The sequence below is a fragment of the Phocoena sinus genome, chromosome 10 (genome assembly GCF_008692025.1).
Source record: "Phocoena sinus isolate mPhoSin1 chromosome 10, mPhoSin1.pri, whole genome shotgun sequence".
Classification (NCBI taxonomy): Eukaryota; Metazoa; Chordata; class Mammalia; order Artiodactyla; family Phocoenidae; genus Phocoena; species Phocoena sinus.
In genome coordinates, this window is record NC_045772.1 from 91,851,619 (window position 1) to 91,871,485 (window position 19,867).

General features: G+C 41.5%; 2 protein-coding genes across 4 annotated transcripts in view; one reads left to right on the plus strand and one right to left on the minus strand.

Moving 5' to 3' along the window:
• PLBD1 (phospholipase B domain containing 1) overlaps positions 1 to 14,826 on the plus strand; it is a 78,675-nt gene extending 63,849 nt beyond the window's left edge. The window contains exons 7-11 of one of the 2 annotated variants that reach the window (XM_032644190.1): positions 3,944 to 4,144; positions 4,252 to 4,392; positions 8,704 to 8,889; positions 9,570 to 9,676; positions 11,701 to 13,691. In XM_032644190.1, coding sequence (XP_032500081.1) covers positions 3,944 to 4,144; positions 4,252 to 4,392; positions 8,704 to 8,889; positions 9,570 to 9,676; positions 11,701 to 11,868 — 803 coding nt within the window. In that variant the 3' untranslated portion in view covers positions 11,869 to 13,691. Of the gene's footprint in view, positions 1 to 3,943; positions 4,145 to 4,251; positions 4,393 to 8,703; positions 8,890 to 9,569; positions 9,677 to 11,700 lie in introns of both variants that reach the window. The other variant, XM_032644191.1, reaches the window with a different exon arrangement.
• The window catches only part of ATF7IP (activating transcription factor 7 interacting protein), a 129,703-nt gene continuing 122,509 nt past the window's right edge, over positions 12,674 to 19,867 (minus strand). For both annotated transcript variants that reach the window (XM_032644189.1, XM_032644188.1), the window contains exons 14-15: positions 18,799 to 18,911; positions 12,674 to 17,290 (exon numbers count right to left, since the gene is read on the minus strand). In XM_032644189.1, the coding sequence (XP_032500080.1) occupies positions 16,868 to 17,290; positions 18,799 to 18,911 (536 nt within the window). In that variant the 3' untranslated portion in view covers positions 12,674 to 16,867. The remainder of the gene's footprint in view (positions 17,291 to 18,798; positions 18,912 to 19,867) is intronic.

Below are 19,867 nucleotides of genomic sequence, written 5' to 3' on the forward strand. Positions count from 1 at the left end.
CTTTATGGGGCTTGATGAGTGCTCCTCTGCCAGTGCATTTGAAGTGGTGAACATGTTTCTTCTTTAGGTAAAGCTTTTTTTTTTTTTTCCTCACTTGATTGTAGCTATTAAATAGGTTAGTAATTAGATGCCTTTCTTTTGTTTCCCAGTAGGTGGCGCTATAGCACGAGTTTTTGGTTTCTCTTACCCGCGCTGGTTATTTTTGAGAGCTAGCACTTTCCACCCTCCACTGTCCGTGTTAGAGGTGTCGCCTGGTGCCCTCCTTGTCACTATTTCTGTCTCCAGGGTTGTCGGTTCCTTGCTGCTGCCGGTGTTGCTGACAGTGCCATCTGGGGGCACGGAGATGGCCGGCACTGCCTTCACCGTCTCTCTGGTTCCACCTACTTTATGTGTTCCAGTCCACCCACCCTTAGATGACAGAGGTGTGGAACTCTCCAGCATGCTGCTGTGTTGGGCCGAGGAACCTTTGTTGAGTTATGGAAGTTTTACTGGTTTTACTGGTCGTAGATTGAAGGGGAGAGACAAAGGGAGTGTCTCACACCCCCCATGATGTTGATGTCACTCTTCCAAATGGGCACATTTTAAATACATTTGATAGGATCATAAGGGTAAACTTTTCTGTGTTTTACTAAGCAATGGGTCTAAATGGAATCAGAGGAAAGTGGTCCTTGTTCATGTTTACAATTCAAGCGGTTACATATTTTTTAAGTCCTGAAAGATGCTTTATTAACTGTAAGGGTTCTCTTATTTCTTGATTAAATTTAGCAAGAAGCTTACTATGAAATCTTATTTGCTGGCTGGCTTTCATACTGAAGTGTTTCACTTTACCCTGATCTAAAATAGTGTGCCTTCCAAAGCTACTAGTGACAGATAAGAGCAGGAATACAACTTCACATAGTCAAGGAACATTTGTTTCTCTTATAATGCACTGTTTCAGGACTTTGTCCCCTCTCTGGGCCTTTTCCTTTTTTAAATCTTAAACTCTAAACTATAGAATTAAACTCCTTGACTAAAGTTTTCTGTAAGACAATTTATCTTCTTTGTTCCAGAACTCTGGGTGGCCTACATTTCTTTTGTCTTCAACAAACAGTCTTGCTCTTGAATGAAAGACTGCTCCTTTCATGTTAGTATTAGTCACTCACACATATGAAAGAACGCCTGCCCTCTTGTGTCCACAGAGACTGCTACAATAAGGAGTGAATTAGCAAGTTTATCATGCCAGAAATACAGAGTTCTCTCCTGTGGAGATTTGTTACCAGAGTTTGCTCAAGGCTGCCAAGTATGGCTGTACAGTTCAAACACTGCAGAACAACCTCAGCCCAAGAGCTGAATGAACAGTCATTGAGGGGCTTCCCTGGTGGCGCAGTGGTTAACAATCCGCCTGCCAATGCTGGGGACACTGGTTCGAGCCCTGGTCCGGGGAGATCGCACATGCCACGGAGCAACTAAGCCCGTGCACTGCAACTACTGAGCCCGCACTCTAGAGCCCGCGAGCCTCAAGTACTGAAGCCCTGGCACCTAGAGCCCTTGCTCCCCAGCAAGAGAAGCCACCGCAGTGAGAAGCCTGGGCACCGCAACGAAGAGTAGCCCCTGCTCACCGCAATTAGAGAAAGCCCGCGCACAGCAGTGAAACCCAACGCAGTCTAAATAAATAAATAAAATTTTAAAAAAAAGCTGTCATTGAAATTCATCTCATACTTTGCTTGTCAATCATGCCTCCTATGTCTAGACTGTGTCTTCTCAGAGGGGTTGCCCATTAAAATTTCATTCAAGGCTGCCATCCCCTCATAGAGCTTTGCACCACCTGAAGTGTGCATCCTTCTGTCGTTTATGCAGATCTCCGTATTGGCTAATGACAGCCTCGTGGAGGCTCATTGTGAATTAGTTGTACGCTGCTCTCATCATGTAACTTTCCTACTCAGAAATTTCCAGGAATTAAAATTCAAAATCGGAGGTGAATGACATCACATAGTCCCAGGTTATCAGAGGAAGGGAATAAGGAACAGAGAGGCAAGAGGAGAAGTGCTAAATTTGTTGGTGGCGATGCAGGGAACTAAAATGCCGGCCTTCTGACTCCCAGCATGTACGCTCTGAAGTCTTAGGCGGTCCCGTTATTTTACCCCACCCCACCTATCCCTGTCAGGCCTAGAGTAAATGCACAATAGCTTGTTTGTTGAGTGAATGAATGAATGACTGTCTTTGCCTGGCTTCCCAGAACACACGCTCTCCTGTGCTACATCCTGCTATGCACCTTCACTCAGTGTTGTCCCCACCTGTGATGCTCGCTGCTCTCTACCTGGTCAGCACTTACACAAGCTTCAAGACTCAGATCCACTTCCTCCATGAAGCTCTCCTCTTCCAGCCTTCACTAAGCCAGAAGAGGGAGTGCCGTGGAGGCTGAGCATAGGTGTTCAGACTTAGCGGAAGAGCCCTGGACTGGATCAAGGACCTGCATTCCAGGCCCAGGTCTGCCAGGAGCTGGCCCTGTGATCCTGGATAGATCCCATCGCCTCTCCTCTCGGAGCGTCATTGGTGTTGCTCAGTGCATGACATGCATAGTTCTAGTGAGGTGACATTAGGGACTTCCTGAAAATGTATTTTCTTGCATGTTAATAGAAATGTATTTGCTTAAATGTACTGGTTTTGGGGGGAAAAGCCCCCAAAACATTAGACCCATGGTTCCTTGGATATTATTTTATGTGATAAGGCTAAGTATTTTAAGTTTAAAAAGAGAGCTCATGTAAGGAAAAATATTAAGTAAAGCATAATACAAGTAGTAATCAGACATGGCAAAAATAATAAAGTAGTATAAAAATGGTGGGAGTTTGTGAAGCTCTGGAGGAGCTTACCACCCTGGTTCCTTTTAACTCTCCCTGGGCTCTTCTCTGACCTTAATGTAGCACCGCCAGTTTGTCCATCACTGTTAGTTACTGATGACAATACAGCCTCTCTCGTTGTTACAGCTGTGTCTGATATTCCTTGATCTCTACCACACTCATCACAAAATAAATCACACAATAGGCCTTTAAAAAAGACTTGTGGGCTTCCCTGGTGGCACAGTGGTTAAAGAATCCGCCTGCCAGTGCAGGGGACACAGGTTCAAGCCCTGGTCTGGGAAGATCCCACATGCTGCGGAGCAACTAAGCCCGTGCACCACAACTACTGAGCCTGCGCTCTAGAGCCTGCGAGCCACAGCTACTGAGCCCGCATGCCATAACTACTGAGGCCCACGTGCCTAGAGCCTGTGCTCCGCAACGAGAAGTCACGGCAATGAGAAGCCTGCGCACCACAACAAAGAGTAGCCCCCGCTCGCCGCAACTAGAGAAAGCCCGCGCACGGCAACAGAGACCCAACACAGCCAAAAATAAAAACAAACAAATAAAATAAATTTATTTAAAAAGAAGACTTGTGGCTCTGCTGATTTTCCAACATTTGTAAAACACATTGACCCAGAGTGTCAAAACCATGTTCACTTTTATAAATGTAGATACTTTTTCTACTTAAAAAAATTACGTAGACTCATTACATAAAATTTGGAAAATACAGAAAAGGAGAAAGAAAGAAGGCATCCGTATTCTTACTATCCAACAATGAATCCTGCTAATATCTCCCCCTAATTAAAAGTTCTCCTGGAAAATCCTAGCAAGTGAGGATCTACTCTGTTCGTCATTTTGGAAACTTGGAATAGTCCTGAGTTAATGTATTCTTGTCATCCCAAATCATAAAATCAAAATTTTTCAATGGCAAATCCAGGGATGGAGGTCCACTGGCACCTTTAGAAACGGCAGTTGAGTAACTCCCACAGAGGGGAACCAAAGCTGGGAGAGGATAATAGTAACGGACACTGCAAAATGCACTGTGTACACAAAGCTCTGTGCTAACACTGATGGCTCAGTGTTTTGCATATGTGTTATGCTGGTCTGTATATTCGTGTTTCCTGCAGGGTTTTTGGAGTCTCTGGACGACTTTTACCTTCTCAGCAGTGGTTTGGTATTGCTGCAGACCACAAACAGCGTGTATAATAAAACCCTACTGCAGCACGTGGTACCCAAGTCTCTCCTGGCCTGGCAAAGAGTCCGGGTGGCCAATATGATGGCAAACGGAGGCAAGCAGTGGGCAGAGGTCTTTTCAAAATACAACTCTGGTAAGTGGCCCTGCAGAATAACTTTTAGGCGTGTACGTACGTTTAGATCTGGAGTTAACCAGTAAAGCCATACCCATGCCCTGTCTTCATGTCTCCCGATATTTCAGGCACGTATAACAATCAGTACATGGTCCTGGACCTGAAGAAGGTAAATCTGAACTACAGCCTTGGTAAAGGCACTCTGTACATCGTGGAGCAAATTCCTGCATATGTAGAATATTCTGAACAAACCGATGTTCTGCGGACAGGTATTTTCTTCATGCTAGAAGTCCGGAAGTCTGATGTGTGTGTGTGTGAGATGGGTAATATGTGCTGTGTGAATGTATGATGCGGGGAGTATATATGGTGGGGAAGGAAGGAGGGGAATGCCGTTGCTAGTCACACAGGGAAAGAATGACCAGGTTCAGCACAACATGTAAAACCTGCGCCTCAGACTCTTACGTGACAGCATGATCTACCCTTATGCGTAGACTGGGACAAAGCCAGGCATTCACAATCTTAGGACTACTTATGGTTCCAGTATTACCTTCTCTGCTGGGTTCCCAAGTAAAATTTTAGTTCAGCGACTATTTATGGGAGTGCTACTCTGGCCCAGGGACTGGAAAAGCGTGGATGTACAATCCCCAACACACAGTCTGATCGGGAAGCAAGGCACCTAAAGAAGCTATTAGAACCCAGAAAGCAAACAGCAGTGATACGCTCTGGTGTAGCAAACCTGGTGGTGACGCTGTCAGTGGGAGGGATGAGAGAAGGCGGTTATGGAGGGCAGGGTCACAGCCCAGACGTTGGAAGTGCTGGTTTTGGAGTCACATTGCCTTGATTTGACTATCTGTTCCTCAAAATCTTATCCACTCTGTCCAAGCCTTACCTTCTTCACCTGTAAAACCTGACAGTCATGGTGCAGGTCCCTAGTCCCTTACTCGTAATTACAAAATCCCCAAACTCTAAAAGTTCTTTGTTCCTTTGTCTTTTGTCCTAGCTCACTTGTGGTAGCCAAGTATGACCTGATCTGAACTCACTCAGCAGCAAAAACTAACTTGAACTATTTATGGCCTCTATTTATTTCCTCTCCTCTGGAGAGAATTTATACATCAGGCTACAGAGTTATCAATGTCTTTGATTATGAGGGGCTCCCCACAGAGAGACTGCAACATCATCTGTAATTTACACATTGCTGTTCTACAATCTGGAAAACCCTGAATTCTGAAACACATCTGGCCCCCAGGAGCTTTGCGATGTGGGAGTGTAGACCCTTGCGGTTTCACAGGGTCGTCCTGGTAATTCACTGAGATCAGTTTTGTCGATTCTCGAGCACATTGCCGACACTTAGAAGTCCTAGCATCTTGCATTGAACATAGTGCTCAGCACACATAAGAAGTCCTCACTGAATATTGGTTAAATAAATGAAAGAGAAGATGATGTCTGCCTGGAGGTTTACAGGCTAGAAAGGAGCTCAGCAATTTGACAAGGGGACAAGGTCAAACAGAGGCATGAAGACCGTGGTGTGAAGGAGAAACTATTAGCCCAAGACAGCTAGAGAGAAGGCTGTGACACGGAAGATAGGTAGTCAGAGGAAAATACAGCCTTTGGATCCTGATGAGCAGTCAGTTTAGCCTTTATACAAAGTCCAGAGATAAACCCATGAACGTATGGTCACCTAATCTACGGCAAAGGAGGCAAGAATATAAAATGGAGAAAAGACACTCTCTTCAATAAGTGGTGCTGGGAAAACTGGACAGCTACTTGTAAAAGAATGAAATTAGAACACTCCCTAACACCACACACAAAAATAAATTCAAAATGGATTAAAGACCTAAATGTAAGACTGGACACTCTAAAACTCTTAGAGGAAAACATAGGCAGAACACTCTTTGACATAAATCGCAGCAAGATCTTTTTTGACCCACCTCCTAGAGTAACGGAAATAAAAACAAAAATAAACAAATGAGACCTAATTAAACTTAAAAGCTTTTGCACAGCAAAGGAAACCATAAGCAAAACAAAAAAATCAACTCTCAGAATGGGAGAAAATATTTGCAAACGAAGCAACCGACAAGGGATTAATTTCCAAAATATACAAACAGCTCATGCAGCTCAGTATCAAAAAAACAAACAACCCAATCCAAAAATGGGCAGAAGACCTAAATAGATATTTCTCCAAAGAAGACATACAGATGGCCAAAAAAAGCACATGAAAAGATGCTGAACATCATTAATCATTAGAGAAATGCAAATCAAAACCACAATGAGGTATCAGCTCACACCAGTCAGAATGTCCAACATCAAAAAATCTACAAACAATAAATGCTGGAGAGGCTGTGGGGAAAAGGGAACCCTCTTGCACTGTTGGTGGGAATGTAAATTGGTACAGCCACTATGGGGAACAGTATGGAGGTTCCTCAAAAAACTAAAAATTAGCCTTTATCCTTTAGAAAACTGGAGTCTTTGAAAAGGAAGAACACACAGGTCAGAGAGAAGACAGGAGGAGAGTTAGGAAACTGTTGAAATAGATCAGCTGAGAGATGAGAAGGAACAGAACCAAGACACGGTATGGATCCTGGGGATCAGGGCCGGTCCTTCATTTCCCAGGTCCTCGAATCCATTTTGTAACGACACCCAGAGGGAACCGCCTCACTCCAGGGTGGCTCCTGCCAGCTAAAGGCATATAATGTGCATAAAACAGAATTAATTAAGGTGGAAACTTCAAGAAGATCAGATGCCACCAAGTAGCGGACCTACCTCTCTTCTTGCTGGAAAATGCACCTGAGAAGTCAGATCATTAGGTGGCTACTTGGTTGGCATGGCAGTTCAAAACTGAGAACCTAGCTGTCTGACTTGGTTCTAAGAGCCTGATAATAATAGGAAGCCGCTGATTATATGCTGGTAGATTCAGGTTCTTTGCAATCCCATTCCTAGATCCCATGAAGAAATCTACCCTGGGACTAAAACAAGCTGATGCTGATCTTTCTGTAGTTTTGTTTTGTTTTCCCCCAGAGGCAAGAAGAACACAGAGTTAAATTCATTGAGTGTCTCCTATATACTTGACATACCTTTTACTTACATTCCTTTGTTTGACCTTCATAACATATTTCCAGATAAGTAGTTTTGTTACCATCTTACTGTGAGGGAAGAAAGGCTCAGAAAGAAACATGGGATTTTCCTAAATAATTAAGCAATATCATATAGCCATTTAAAAAAAAAAAAAAAAGTCCCGCAAACCTCCTAGTATTTGGAAGCAGCTGTGATACGCCGATAGAAGCCCTGGGTGATTTTAGTCAGCAGGAAGGCATTCGACCTCTCTGAACCTCTGTTTCTTCCTTTAGAAGGAGGGATGTAATATTTATACATCAGCAGGTATTGTGTTGTTATATAAGATACTCTATTTTAAATCTTTTTTTAGTCATGAAGCTTTATGAAAATGTGAAGTATAAAGCGGCCATTTTTATTATTCATTTGAGCTATTCACATAGAGAACTATAATTATAAAAGTTAATATTCATCTAGTGCTTACCAAGTACCAGACCCTGTTGTAAGCTACTCCATCTGTTTGAACTCATTTAACACTCACAATGATCCTTATAAGGTAAGTACTATCATTGTTCACATTTTATAGACTGAGGCACAAAGAGGTTAAAAAAGTCGTGTAAGGTCACATACCTAATAATGGCAGGACCAGGCTGAAGGTCCAGGCACTCTAACTCCCAAGTTGTATAACCTAGGTACACTGCAATAATAAATGTGACTTTTAGCCTGCACTTTCAATGTTGTCTTTATCTCACTTCTTCCTGATGCTGGCTCTGTGCCCCAGAATCAGCAAGGTTGAATGTCTTGTCATTTGTTTTCTCTTAATAAGTTCACCCCCGAGTAGGGGATCCTATAAAACAGTAAGAAGGGAAAAAGGCAGACAAGGGCTAAGAGAATATGGGAGTGGGAATTAATCCCCGAATGCTGAAGGTTGACTGTCCTATAGGCAATACCCTAGGCCACTGTAATCTGAGCTATTCCCGAAATGTTGATTTTACTAAAGGTGTGTCACATGTTTGACACCTAGTGTCGTTGGCACACTGAAGCTCTGAATGAAGCTGAGCCTTTATGAATGTCGAGCGTCAGAGGAGTTAAATGCCTACTGGAACCGTAAAGACCATCTCCATTCCCCTCACATTATGAACTCTTCCTTTCCCCCCTCCTGCTAAAAAAAAGGGGGTTGGGGGAATGAGGTTAACTGCCTAAGGTCTAGTTATTCAACCCTGAGCCTAGAATTCAGATAATCTTCTGCTTAACAGACTGCTTTAAGAATTTGGGGTGAAAACCCAAAGAACCCTGATGCTTTTCTTCCCCTCATGGAATAATCTAGAGGTCTACCGAGTCTGTAAATGTCAAAGGATCTGTTTGATTGCCAGGGTTCACAGTCATTATTTTCTATGTAGTATCATTTTGTAATTACACAGCTGTGCCAATTTTCAAAAGAAAGTACCACGAATAACATTTCTTTGGTTTCCTCTCTCTTCTGTCTTCCTCCCTGTCCATCCCACCCTTCCCTCCCTTCCATTCCAAATTAGGCTACTGGCCCTCCTACAACATTCCTTTCCATGAAAAAATCTACAACTGGAGCGGCTATCCAATGTTGGTGAAGAAGCTGGGTTTGGACTACTCTTACGATCTGGCTTCACGAGCCAAAATCTTCCGGCGTGACCAAGGGAAAGTGACTGATATGGAATCCATGAAGTATATCATGCGCTACAACAGTACGTAGCACATTTCTCAGGAATCATTCTTCAGAACTCCTTTTCTTCCCCATGGATAAAGAATCCATGTCATTTTATCATCTCTGTACTAGAAGGAATTATAAGAAGTTATTGAATTATTTAGTATTCAGTTGATACTATGCATATTATATACACAACAAATAGAATTTTGTCCTCTTTTATAAAAATGGTAGGGAAGAAGATTCTACATTTCTTTTTTACTGAAAAAGTTATATGTAAAACACAGAAGAAAAAACCCATGTAGGGTACTTTTTTTTACCCTACCGTCGCAAACACAGATTTCCTTCCAAGGAGAAAAGCAGCTACTAAAACAGCAATTATTCATAAATACTTTATTTTTGATGAACAGTATCGAGTCAGATTTGTATTTATTTTGTTAAAAAAAATGTAGGTATATTTGTCCTCTGTTACCTTTCTTCCATCCAATTCTTCACTGTGCAAGGTCCTTGAGACCAGGCTGAGCCTGGAGCAGGGGACTTGGCGGTTGCCTCTTCCCAGGACAAGTCGGAGGTGACTTCTGTATATGGGAGCAGGCTGGGCCGAGGAGGTCTCTGGGGTATACGCTCTGATCATCTAGGCTTTAACAGGTCCAGTTTACTGTGGATAAGTGGATCTCAGAATGGTCGGTGCTCACGCTTTTCCCCATCACTGTTTCCTAGATTACAAGAACGATACTTACAGTAACGGCGATCCCTGCAATACCATCTGCTGCCGACAGGACCTGAACTCACTTAATCCAAGTCCTGGAGGTTGCTATGACACCAAGGTAACACGCCATTGGTGGTTTGGTTTTTTTTTTTTAACTTTTTGTTTTATACTGGAGTCCAGCCAGTTAACAGTGCTGCAGTAGTTTCAGGCGTACAGCAACGTGACTCGGCCATACGTAACATGTATCCGTTCTCCCCCAAACTCCCCTCCCATCCAGTCGTTACTGGTTTGGGGATTTAATTTCTACCAGTACCTAGGCCTTTTCAAAGGCAGAGCTGCAGAGGTTTTTGTGGCATAAAACACAATAATGTCTCTAGACACAAACTCAATTCAGGAATCAGCTTTTTCAGAGATTCTGGTGGTAGGTCCTATTGCCTAACTTCCAGTTCCTGCTCGGCCACTCAGCTGTAAACCACATAATCTTTTATGCTTCTGTTTCCTCATCCGAAAAATGGAAATAAGAGTACTTGCCTCAAGGGTTGTTGTGAAGAATCCACACTTAATAGCTATAAACTGTTCACAACAGTACTGAGTGCGTTGTTTGTAAATGTACACAGTCATGACGATGATGATGGTGATATTGTGGAGGTTTTAAGGTTTACCAGACCGGCCCAAAGTCCAAAGAACATACTGAGAGCAGTGTGATTTCACGTTACACAGGAATTGAATGTAGCTGAAGGAACAAGTATTGGACCAGATGCTCAAGCAGTAAAGACTTTTCACTATGCTAGAATTGTTAAGTGCCGTAATGTGTCTCACAGTATAGGTAATAAGAAGTTTGCAGTGGGGCTGAAGCCCACTCATATAGGCTTGTGAGAACCAGCTGTTAAAATAGTTGACACCAAGTCGATAGCTTGAAGTGGTGGAATATTTACATCATGGAAATCAGCAAACACTACAAATAGGGGTCTTTTTCCCTCAGAGAGCTAGTTAGTTAAAAATTTACCAGGATTTGGGATGTCCAGGGTTGTGAGTTAGCCATTCAGTTGGTGGAAGGAATCATTCTACCACATCCTTTTGCACTTTTGGCTTGGGCATATGTCTTTTCATTTGCATCTCCAGTCCTAAATTCTAGAAGAAATCTGTTACAAGCGGAGTTAACTGTTCTATCTGAAGCTCTGATAACTGTAAGAATGCCAACCCCCCCATACATTATTTTTTCTATCAGCTTAATGTCTAAACAGAAGATGCCTTAGAATAGTTTGAGCCAAGCTTTAGCCTTAATGACTCTCAAAATGTTGTGTAAGAAAAATGTAGTGGATGTAGCGAGCCTGGCACACGTGAAGCCCCAGTGAATGCTTTTGCATTTATTTCTTTTTAATGGCATTTGCAAACATTCAGTAAAGTGTGTGAAAAGCGTTATATCCATTCCAGAACACACAAAGAGAATTACTTGAACTGGGGAGAGCCCAAGTCAAGCTTCCATCTGCCAAATTTTACTTTCTTCAGGAGACAAGAGCCTGCCAATTTTTCATCAAAAAAGTCTCTGTTGAAGCATATACTTTAAAAATATCATTTCTCTTGAGCCATTTTGAATATGAGGAAAACCAGAAGTTATGAGACGTTTCCTGCTTTCCCCTCTAGGCTTAAGATCTGCTGCTACCCAATGTTCAAGTGTTTTTAAGAACCACGGACCTCACTTTTCATCAAGTTCCTTCTACTTTAATGCTCGTTAGTGCCCTGATTCATAACAACTTTTCCTGAGGAATTAATCTAGTCTAGGCACTGCTTCAAGTATTTGCTCTCATTAATCCTTATGACAACTCTTCTATGAAGCAGAGTTTTTTACAAATGAGAAAACGGAGTCAAAATACGTTTTGGAGCTAGAATTCCAAACGTGAGTAACCTGATTCCAGGTCTCACACTTTTGGCGGTTCGCTTAACACGCTTCTACTGGTCAGCGCACATTTGAATGCCGGATGGATGCAGAAGAACGTTCCTGTGGAAGCCTGTAAGATTCCACTTTAAGGGGAGCTAATATTGTGCCTTTGGACGAGGAGCAGGAGCGACAAGTACAGCAGGGATGTCGTCTAGCTTTTGCCCAGCGGTTTCCTAAAATGTCCCCCTCTCCTCTCTTTGCAGGTGGCAGATATCCACCTGGCGTCCGCGTACACAGCCTATGCCATTAGTGGGCCCACAGTACAAGGTGGCCTCCCTGTTTTTCACTGGAGCCGTTTCAACAAAACTCTCCATGAGGGCATGCCAGAGGCCTACAACTTTGATTTTATTACCATGAAACCAATTCTGTAACTTGACATGAAATGGAGGGAGATGAGATACAAAGGGCACTATTTTAACTACGTTTTCCCATTCAGACTTAGTCTTAAAATATATTCAATCCAGTCTATCATCAATTTCATTTTTCACTGCCAATTTTGTCATGTTTAAAACAAGCATTTACCATAGGGTAGAGCACTGTAGAAGAAAACATTACATACGGTGAACGACAAGACCGTTTTAGCACACAAGCTTATACACAAGAAAGTATGGTAGCAGCTACTCCCTTGCTCACCAAAATCCATCCTCTGCTTTTAAGCCTGGCCCCACAGACCGCACCTCCCAGGCTGCCTTGGGCAGCTGTGCCACGTGGCGGAGTTCTCGCGAGTGGACTCTTTCCAGGCCTGGCCCCTAACAGCCTGTACTGCTCATGCTCTTTCCCCTTCTCCCAGCTGGATGTGCTTGATGACAGAGCTCTAGGGGGTGCTGGGACCTGCAATAGGAATACTCCAATAGTGTTCTTTTTCTGGTCATTAGGAAGCAACAGCTGGGTCTTTTTCTGGCGCAGGATAGGCACATAATACAGCAAACGTTAATGTTGTCTCCCGTTAGTTAAAAGCAGCATAGCTAATCTGGGAGCAACTCTGCATAACAAACTTTTCTTTCAAAGCTGGAGAACTATATGTGGTTTGAGTGCCGTGGTGCTGGCAAGTTAAGTTAAACGAGCCATGCTGAACAGTGTAACAGTGACTCTCAACAAGGTGAAAGACTCCCAAAAGAAAAAACAAAGACACACAAGGGCTGAGAACAATCAGAATGAATCAGAGTACACAGGATGTGAAAAACCCAGCAGTTTATTTCAAAGTATAAATTTCAGGCTTGCTGAACAAAATCCCACTACAGTTAACACTTATACAGACAACACTCTACTGTACATTTAAAAAAGAAAAACCCCCACAAAAACCTTCAAAGCCTAATAAAAATAGGGCAACTTGCTATAGCCCAGTTGCTATTAGACATTAGGAAGGTCTTACATTGTCTTATTATTTACACTTTCAACTGCAATAAAGAAAAATCAGGATGCAAGTTTACTACAAAGGAATTATTTTTATATTTAAATTTGAAATGGTTGATAAAACACTAAAGCCAGGATTTCCCAAAAGGTGTTTGATTGCCCAGTTACCTTATTTACAAACAAAATGTTTTTAAAAGATGGCAATTAAATATAAATGATGGGTATTAACTGACTCTACAAATAAAAAAAAAAATGAAAAACTTATTTAGCATGATAAAATAATTTGACCAGAAGACAAAGCATGTATTTGTATCATCCTGTCCCTCCCCACTGGCTGGCTCAAGGGGAATAAGTTTTAGGAATTGGGTAAACCTGCCGCACTAACAAAACACCTTATAGGAATTGTTCTAATCTTTTTCTTTTTTTTGTCCCAGAATTTTTAAAAAGGGGAGGGAGCTTCATTTGCCCAGTAAATAGTAAGGCAGGCAGAATCATACAGTGGTTTTAGATAGAGTTATTTTCAATAATCTAATACTGGGACATGGTATTTCTGGAAATTAAAATAAAACAGGCCAATGATAAAGCTAAAGTAATGAATAAATCATAGGATACTGAAATAGCCCAAGAAGGAAAGTCCCGGAGAACACTTGGAAGTGTCTGCCGTAACCTACTGTGCTAAGATCACAGTGTATAAAAGTGAGAGAGGAGGATACCACAGGCATTATTTTCTTAATCTTGTACAGTACTGGAAAATTCGCAGAATAAGACAAAAGTGTATGCAGTATTAACACCTTGCTGCGTAAATGATCATTTTGAAAGTGTAAGCAAATGAGCAAACAAAAAAAACTACGTCAACACTTAATCCAATACAGCAAGAGAACTGTGTGGTGCGGCCCACCTAAGGAGTTCTGCCGACAGATGGTCCTAAGATTCCAAGCTCCTTGCTTTAGGTCATTTTTTTCAATTAAACCTTTCATTTACTATCTGGCAATGGGGGTCAGGAGAGTGGGGAACACCTCTCTGTGAGGCAAATGGTATCCCAATAAACACTCACTTCTCAAGGAAGAAAGCGCTCTACTCTTCACTTCTCTCATAAACTTCTACTGTGTTAAACAGCACACAGTTTTCTGCATATTTTAAAAAGTGAGTCCAGAGAAATAGAGGGATATAGTTACCTCATAAAGTTACCTGTTAACAACAGATGTCTTTGTATGTAATTTATAAATTTACTGGCAAGAACATAATTTTAAAATGTGAGGCTTACACTTAAAACAGGGTGAAGATTACTCTGACAAAGTGCAAAGTAGAGAGTAACAAACATCACAGTTACCTTTAAATGTCATATAAACATCCTATATTTCAGGCTGAAGTATCAGAAGTTTCCAGGATTTCCAATAAGGCAATACTTACACAAGTATTGTCAGGCTAAAAAGGTAGCAAACTTGCATTCCCAAAATGGGATTATCAAGTTTATTTATAACACTCTGTGAAAAGATAGATACTGTGAAATAAAAAAAGGTACCATGGAGTGTGAACTGCTATTAAAAAAATCTGTAACCAGTAGCTATTTCTAGTTGAGTCCTCCATTCTCTGTCCCCAAAGAAACAAACCAAACAAAAAGAAAGTACTCCTCAACATGAAAACCTGCCCCAAATAAAAGCCTAGAGTTCTACCCTAGCACCCATAAGTAACTCCAATACAGCTGCTGCCTATAAATCCCATGGCAGGCTAACTGAAGGAGACCATCTCATAATATCTTTTCCCTCAAATAATCACAATTTCTCTTTGTACCTTCCCTCCACCACCTGTAATAAAGTTTTATTTTACTGTAGAAAATTTATTTTTAGGGTTACTATTTAAGTATTTTTTTTCTCTGACAGAAATGACACAATATAGGCTAAAATAATATTCTCATTCTACTGGGCTTTCTTCACCTGATTATATAATGCTATGAAAGCTTTAAAAAAAAAAAAAAAGGATTAGTAAATATAAATAAAAAACGTTCACCAAGGGCACCTTTCTAGGCTAGGTAAGCAAATTATCATCAAGTGACCACAAAACCGGTCAATAAAGAACAATTTTGAACGTGGGCTTTCTATTCTGTAGACAGGAATGATCTTGAACACATAATCAACACTGCAACCATTGCAGGTAAAAACATATATACATGCAGATATAAGATAGGTGCTCACACACATCTAGAAGATCATCAATTTCTCCCTTTAAAGTTTCATTGGCATGACATTGGCAACTTCTTTACCATCATCATTAGTACTAGAATGAGTAACGTCTGCATAGTTGGTTGGCAAATACAATTAGTGGAAACTTTAATTCTTATTGTGGTCTCATTTTCTGAAAGCAAAAGGAAGATTTTGGATTTACTTTTGGCAATCTGTAGGCTTTCTTCAGCATCAATCAGACTTCACACCCAACATGACAGTACACTGACCGGTAAAAGTCTCTAAAGAGTTTCTTTACAACTAGAATGTTTCCTTATTACAAGCCACTGAAGTTGCAAACAAAGCAGCATTAATATTGAAGCCATAGCTCCTGCTTATAATTCCAGGAAAAATTAATGACTAACTTATTTGAGAAGGTAGGAGTATGAATTCAAATATGGTATGGGAAGATGACTTGAAAATTTGTTTCACAAACTCCACAAATTCCTTTCCACGTATGGCCAACCACGCTCTCACCCCCCAAATTACACCACCTCTCCTGTCTTAAGCTATCTACACTCAAACATGTACCTGATACCACGTATAGCTGGCACTCATAATGAAAATCCATGACCTAAGCTGAACTTGATTAAAACTTTGAAGAAGAACAGAGATGCACAGAAGTTATATCTAATTGTTACATAAAATGACTCCAAAGGATATACTTTAAAAAATCCTATCCAAAGCTGACATACAGTAAATCAGACAAAACTTAGCACCATCAAAACAAAGTTAAAAGATTAAGACAGGAAGAATGACAGGAGAATAAAGAAGAAATGGAGCTTTCCCTTTGATAGTTTACTCACTGTATTTTGTGAATTTTACTATTTACTTCCTTTGAAAGAATACTATGCTTTGGGTGATAAGGTAAACTAGAATTGCTTTCATCATCTCTAAAACCTTGTGCAACACAGATACCAAAATATATTTGAAGGAAAATTTTCTTACACAACGTGGTGCAAAAATAAAAAGCATTTATATTCTTGGAAGAAAAGAGCAAGTCAAATTTTTGGAGTTAAATGTAGTGACGTCACTGATGAGACTATTTATAAAAGGCTTGGTCTAAAATTTACTTGAGGGAGATGTGCTACGTTTGGTGGAGATAAAGGAGAAATGAGGGTGAAAGGCTGTCAGGGAAGAGTAAATAATAATGGACAAATGGCCCTGTTTACTTTTGTCGTTAATCTTTAAGGCACAAAATAAATGGAAAAACCAGATTAGAAAAGGGAGGGCCCATTGCAGATCTTTTTCATCTAACTGACAACCCAGAAGAGACAAGAGAAAAGATGAACAGATCCTTTCCTGTGTTCAAATTAAACTATTTAACCATTTTGCTTTTTATTTTTTCTTTGGGTTCCATTTAGATTCAGTTTAAATCATTTATCTATGAACCTACAGATCTCTGAGAAGCAGAATCATGCCAGATACATACGTCAAATCCTTTGATCTACTTACTTCACACTGGAAGAGAGGTAAATTTGAGAATGAAAATGGGAGATTCCACTGCAATAAACATATAAATACAGAAAAGCACAAACACCCACACATATACCCCAGCCTCAAAACTAAAGCAAGGTGCACATTTACATTTCAAACCCTTGAAGCGTGAATTGTTCAGGAAAAGGTTCTGCTTTATGGGCTGAGTTTATTCTGATTATAAACAAATGTAATGTATATACACATCTGTCCAAGAAATCCTGCACAGTGTGGATTTTACAGTGGGTATCATGCACAAGATTAAAGCGAGACCCAAATGTGGAACTTTTGAAGAAGGAGGAAGAGATAAAGGCCCCAAGGTTTAACTGCTCTGGGAAGAAGAGATCACATCCGTTGACTGAGGATCACAGAAAGGTCCAAAACGTCCATAAATGTCCTTGGCTCGTACTGCAAAGTAGTATTTGCTTCCAGATACAAACTGGGTGAGAGTGCATGCCATGGGCAAGGGAAGCGCCTTTACTTCTCCAATCTTCTTCCACTGGGAGGGCACAGTGGCACTGGGCTCCTCGTGGTAAGCATACAGATGGTAGCTGTCGACGGCGGCACAGCTCCTGTCCACCTCGAGGACGCTCCAGGACAGCACAATGCCGTTTTGACTCTGCACCCGGGCTAACTTCAAGTGCGGCTTCTGAGGCGGAGATGTGCTGGCAGCCTCTGGGGGCAGGCGCTGCGGCTGCGGGGCTTCTGGTAAGGGCGCCGGGTGCACAGGGCGTGAGGGGGGCTCCTGGAGGAGGAAGAGGCACGCCAGTTTATAATGGCCACGAAGAGGGCCGCTGCTGAAGGGAGAGCACAGCATCCTAGAGAACATTTAGAGGGGCTTCACCTTACACCAAGGACCCTGGGAGACACCAGACCCCATGCCATTTCTGGCAAGTTCTAGTTGATTTGTAACCAGTAACGCCCCGCACGATGAGAGCTAAGGTTCCTCCCACTCTACGTTTGAGGTCTAAAATACTGAGTTTTCCTTGGGAAACAAAAGCCCTTGCTGATGGAACATCATCTTGATAAAAACTGAAATAAGCATCTACTTCTAACAAGATAATTTATGATTTGATGATCTGTACTACAGATACTTATTTTAATATAACATAACATTTTTAAATAACATGTGTGGCAGTCTATCATGTAAAATTTGAATATCAACTCTACTTTCATTTTCAAACTGCTTTCCCATATAAGGACAGCAGCGTATTCTTTTTTTTTTTTTTTTATAAATTTATTTATTCATTTATTTATTTTTGGCTGTGTTGGGTCTTCGTTTCTGTGCGAGGGCCCTCTCCAGTTGTGGCAAGCGGGGGCCACTCCTCATCGCGGTGCGCGGGCCTCTCACTGTCGCGGCCTCTCTTGCTGCGGAGCACAGGCTCCAGACGCGCAGAGCTCAGTATTTGTAGCTCACGGGCCCAGCCGCTCCGTGGCACGTGGGATCCTCCCAGACCAGGGCCCGAACCCGTGTCCCCTGCATCGGCAGGCAGACTCTCAACCACTGCGCCACCAGGGAAGCCCAGCAGCGTATTCTTATAAGTAAGCACATTTAACACTGAATGTATGTTCTTTTTCCCTTGGTCAGCACGAAAAAGGTGACATTTATATTGGACTGTGAAAGATAGAATTTAGAAATGTAGAAATAGTCACAGACCTTTCTGCCAGTAGGTAAAAGCATGAGCGAGGGCATGGGGATAGGCAAGTGAGGGGATTTATGGGCAAAAATAAGTATTAACTTTTATTTAGATATCGGGTATGTGAAGAAGAACATACACATTTGGAAAGGTAAGTTAAGGCCAGATGACGAAAATGTATGACGTATGACCTTGGGCTGGTTACTCAACCCCTCTGTACATTAGCGGCCATACCTATAATACAGGTATTAAATAAAAACTAAAGTTAGAACATGAAAAGATACTTTTTAAAATATCCTTTTTAATACTCCAAAATGCTCTTTTTAATTTAACCATGAGTTTAAAATGGTCTATTTCACTTTGCATGCCCCAGATGTGGACTCTTTTTATACACTGTTCACCACCACAAGCAAACTCAGTAATCCTCAACCATCATTCCCTACAAACATTTGCTCACAATGGTAAGGTCTATTTTCTTCAATAAACTTCTGCTGGAGACACAGAAGACCTGTCATTTCCTTTTGATGTAACCAGTTTAAAGAAAAAGGTACCAACTGCAACGATATTTGACGGCTCTACAGGTGAGAATTTTGTGAAACCAAGCACCCACACTTACAGTATGCACCTGTGGTGGCCGGTGATGCACTGTGAGCTGAGGCCCTGTGGATCCCAGGGTTAATCCGTTGTTGACAACGTATGTAGTTGCTTGAGGCACTCGAAGTGTAACACCTATAAAAGAAAATTCAGTGACAAAATTAGAATTCCATGACACTGAATTAACCACTTAAAGTCAGTAAAGTGATGTTTTCACCATTCAAAGGGAAAAATATTTCTATTTTTCCATAAGTCTATACTCAGCTAAAGTATTATTTGGGCATGAGGATAAAGAAATTCTCACATATGCGAGCTACCAAAATAAAATCTACCTCTGTGAACTTTTCCTCAAGTAGCCACTGGAGGATATATGCTCCCCAAATGAGAGAGAAAATCAAGAAAGAGGAAAACAGGAGACTTAGTGAACAGGAGAGAAATAAATGCCGTCCCTACCAAAAGGACTATAACCGAAAATCCTAGAACGCTGAAACACTGGAGCTGTAGACATGTACAAGGCAAACAGGTCAGAATGGAGCAGTGTGACTCTAAAGAGAGAAAACTTGAAGCTATCTTCACAAGGATCGCCGCCGCCTCCAGGACAGGGAGGTTACCCTTGCCTTGCGTTAATGAGGTTCCTCTTTCTTTCCATGCCCTGCTGATCAGCTGAGGATACTCATTTCATCCAACAGAAAACTCTTCTGACATACATCAGGGCAACAAAAGCAGAAAATTTAGAAGCCACCCATGCCTCAACCATATTCCTGCCATATATTCAGTACCACCATGTACCCTGACTGGGGTGAGCCCAGTTTCCCAGGATTCATTCATGACACAGTTGACTGATTTCCCCAGAGAAAGCTCTTGTAAACTTGAGAAAGCTGAAGGCAGAATGTGAACCAAAGACTCTGCTTAGTTTATTTTCTCCTAGGAGCCATCACCTAATAATGGCATTACTGAAGTTTCTTTAAACAGCTGGATTTGCCCTTGCTATTAAATTTTGCAAAACTAAATATTTTTAGTGATACATATATAGATTGCAAAACCATACAGAAAAACAGAAAGTAAGTAAGGATGATGGTTATCTCTGATAG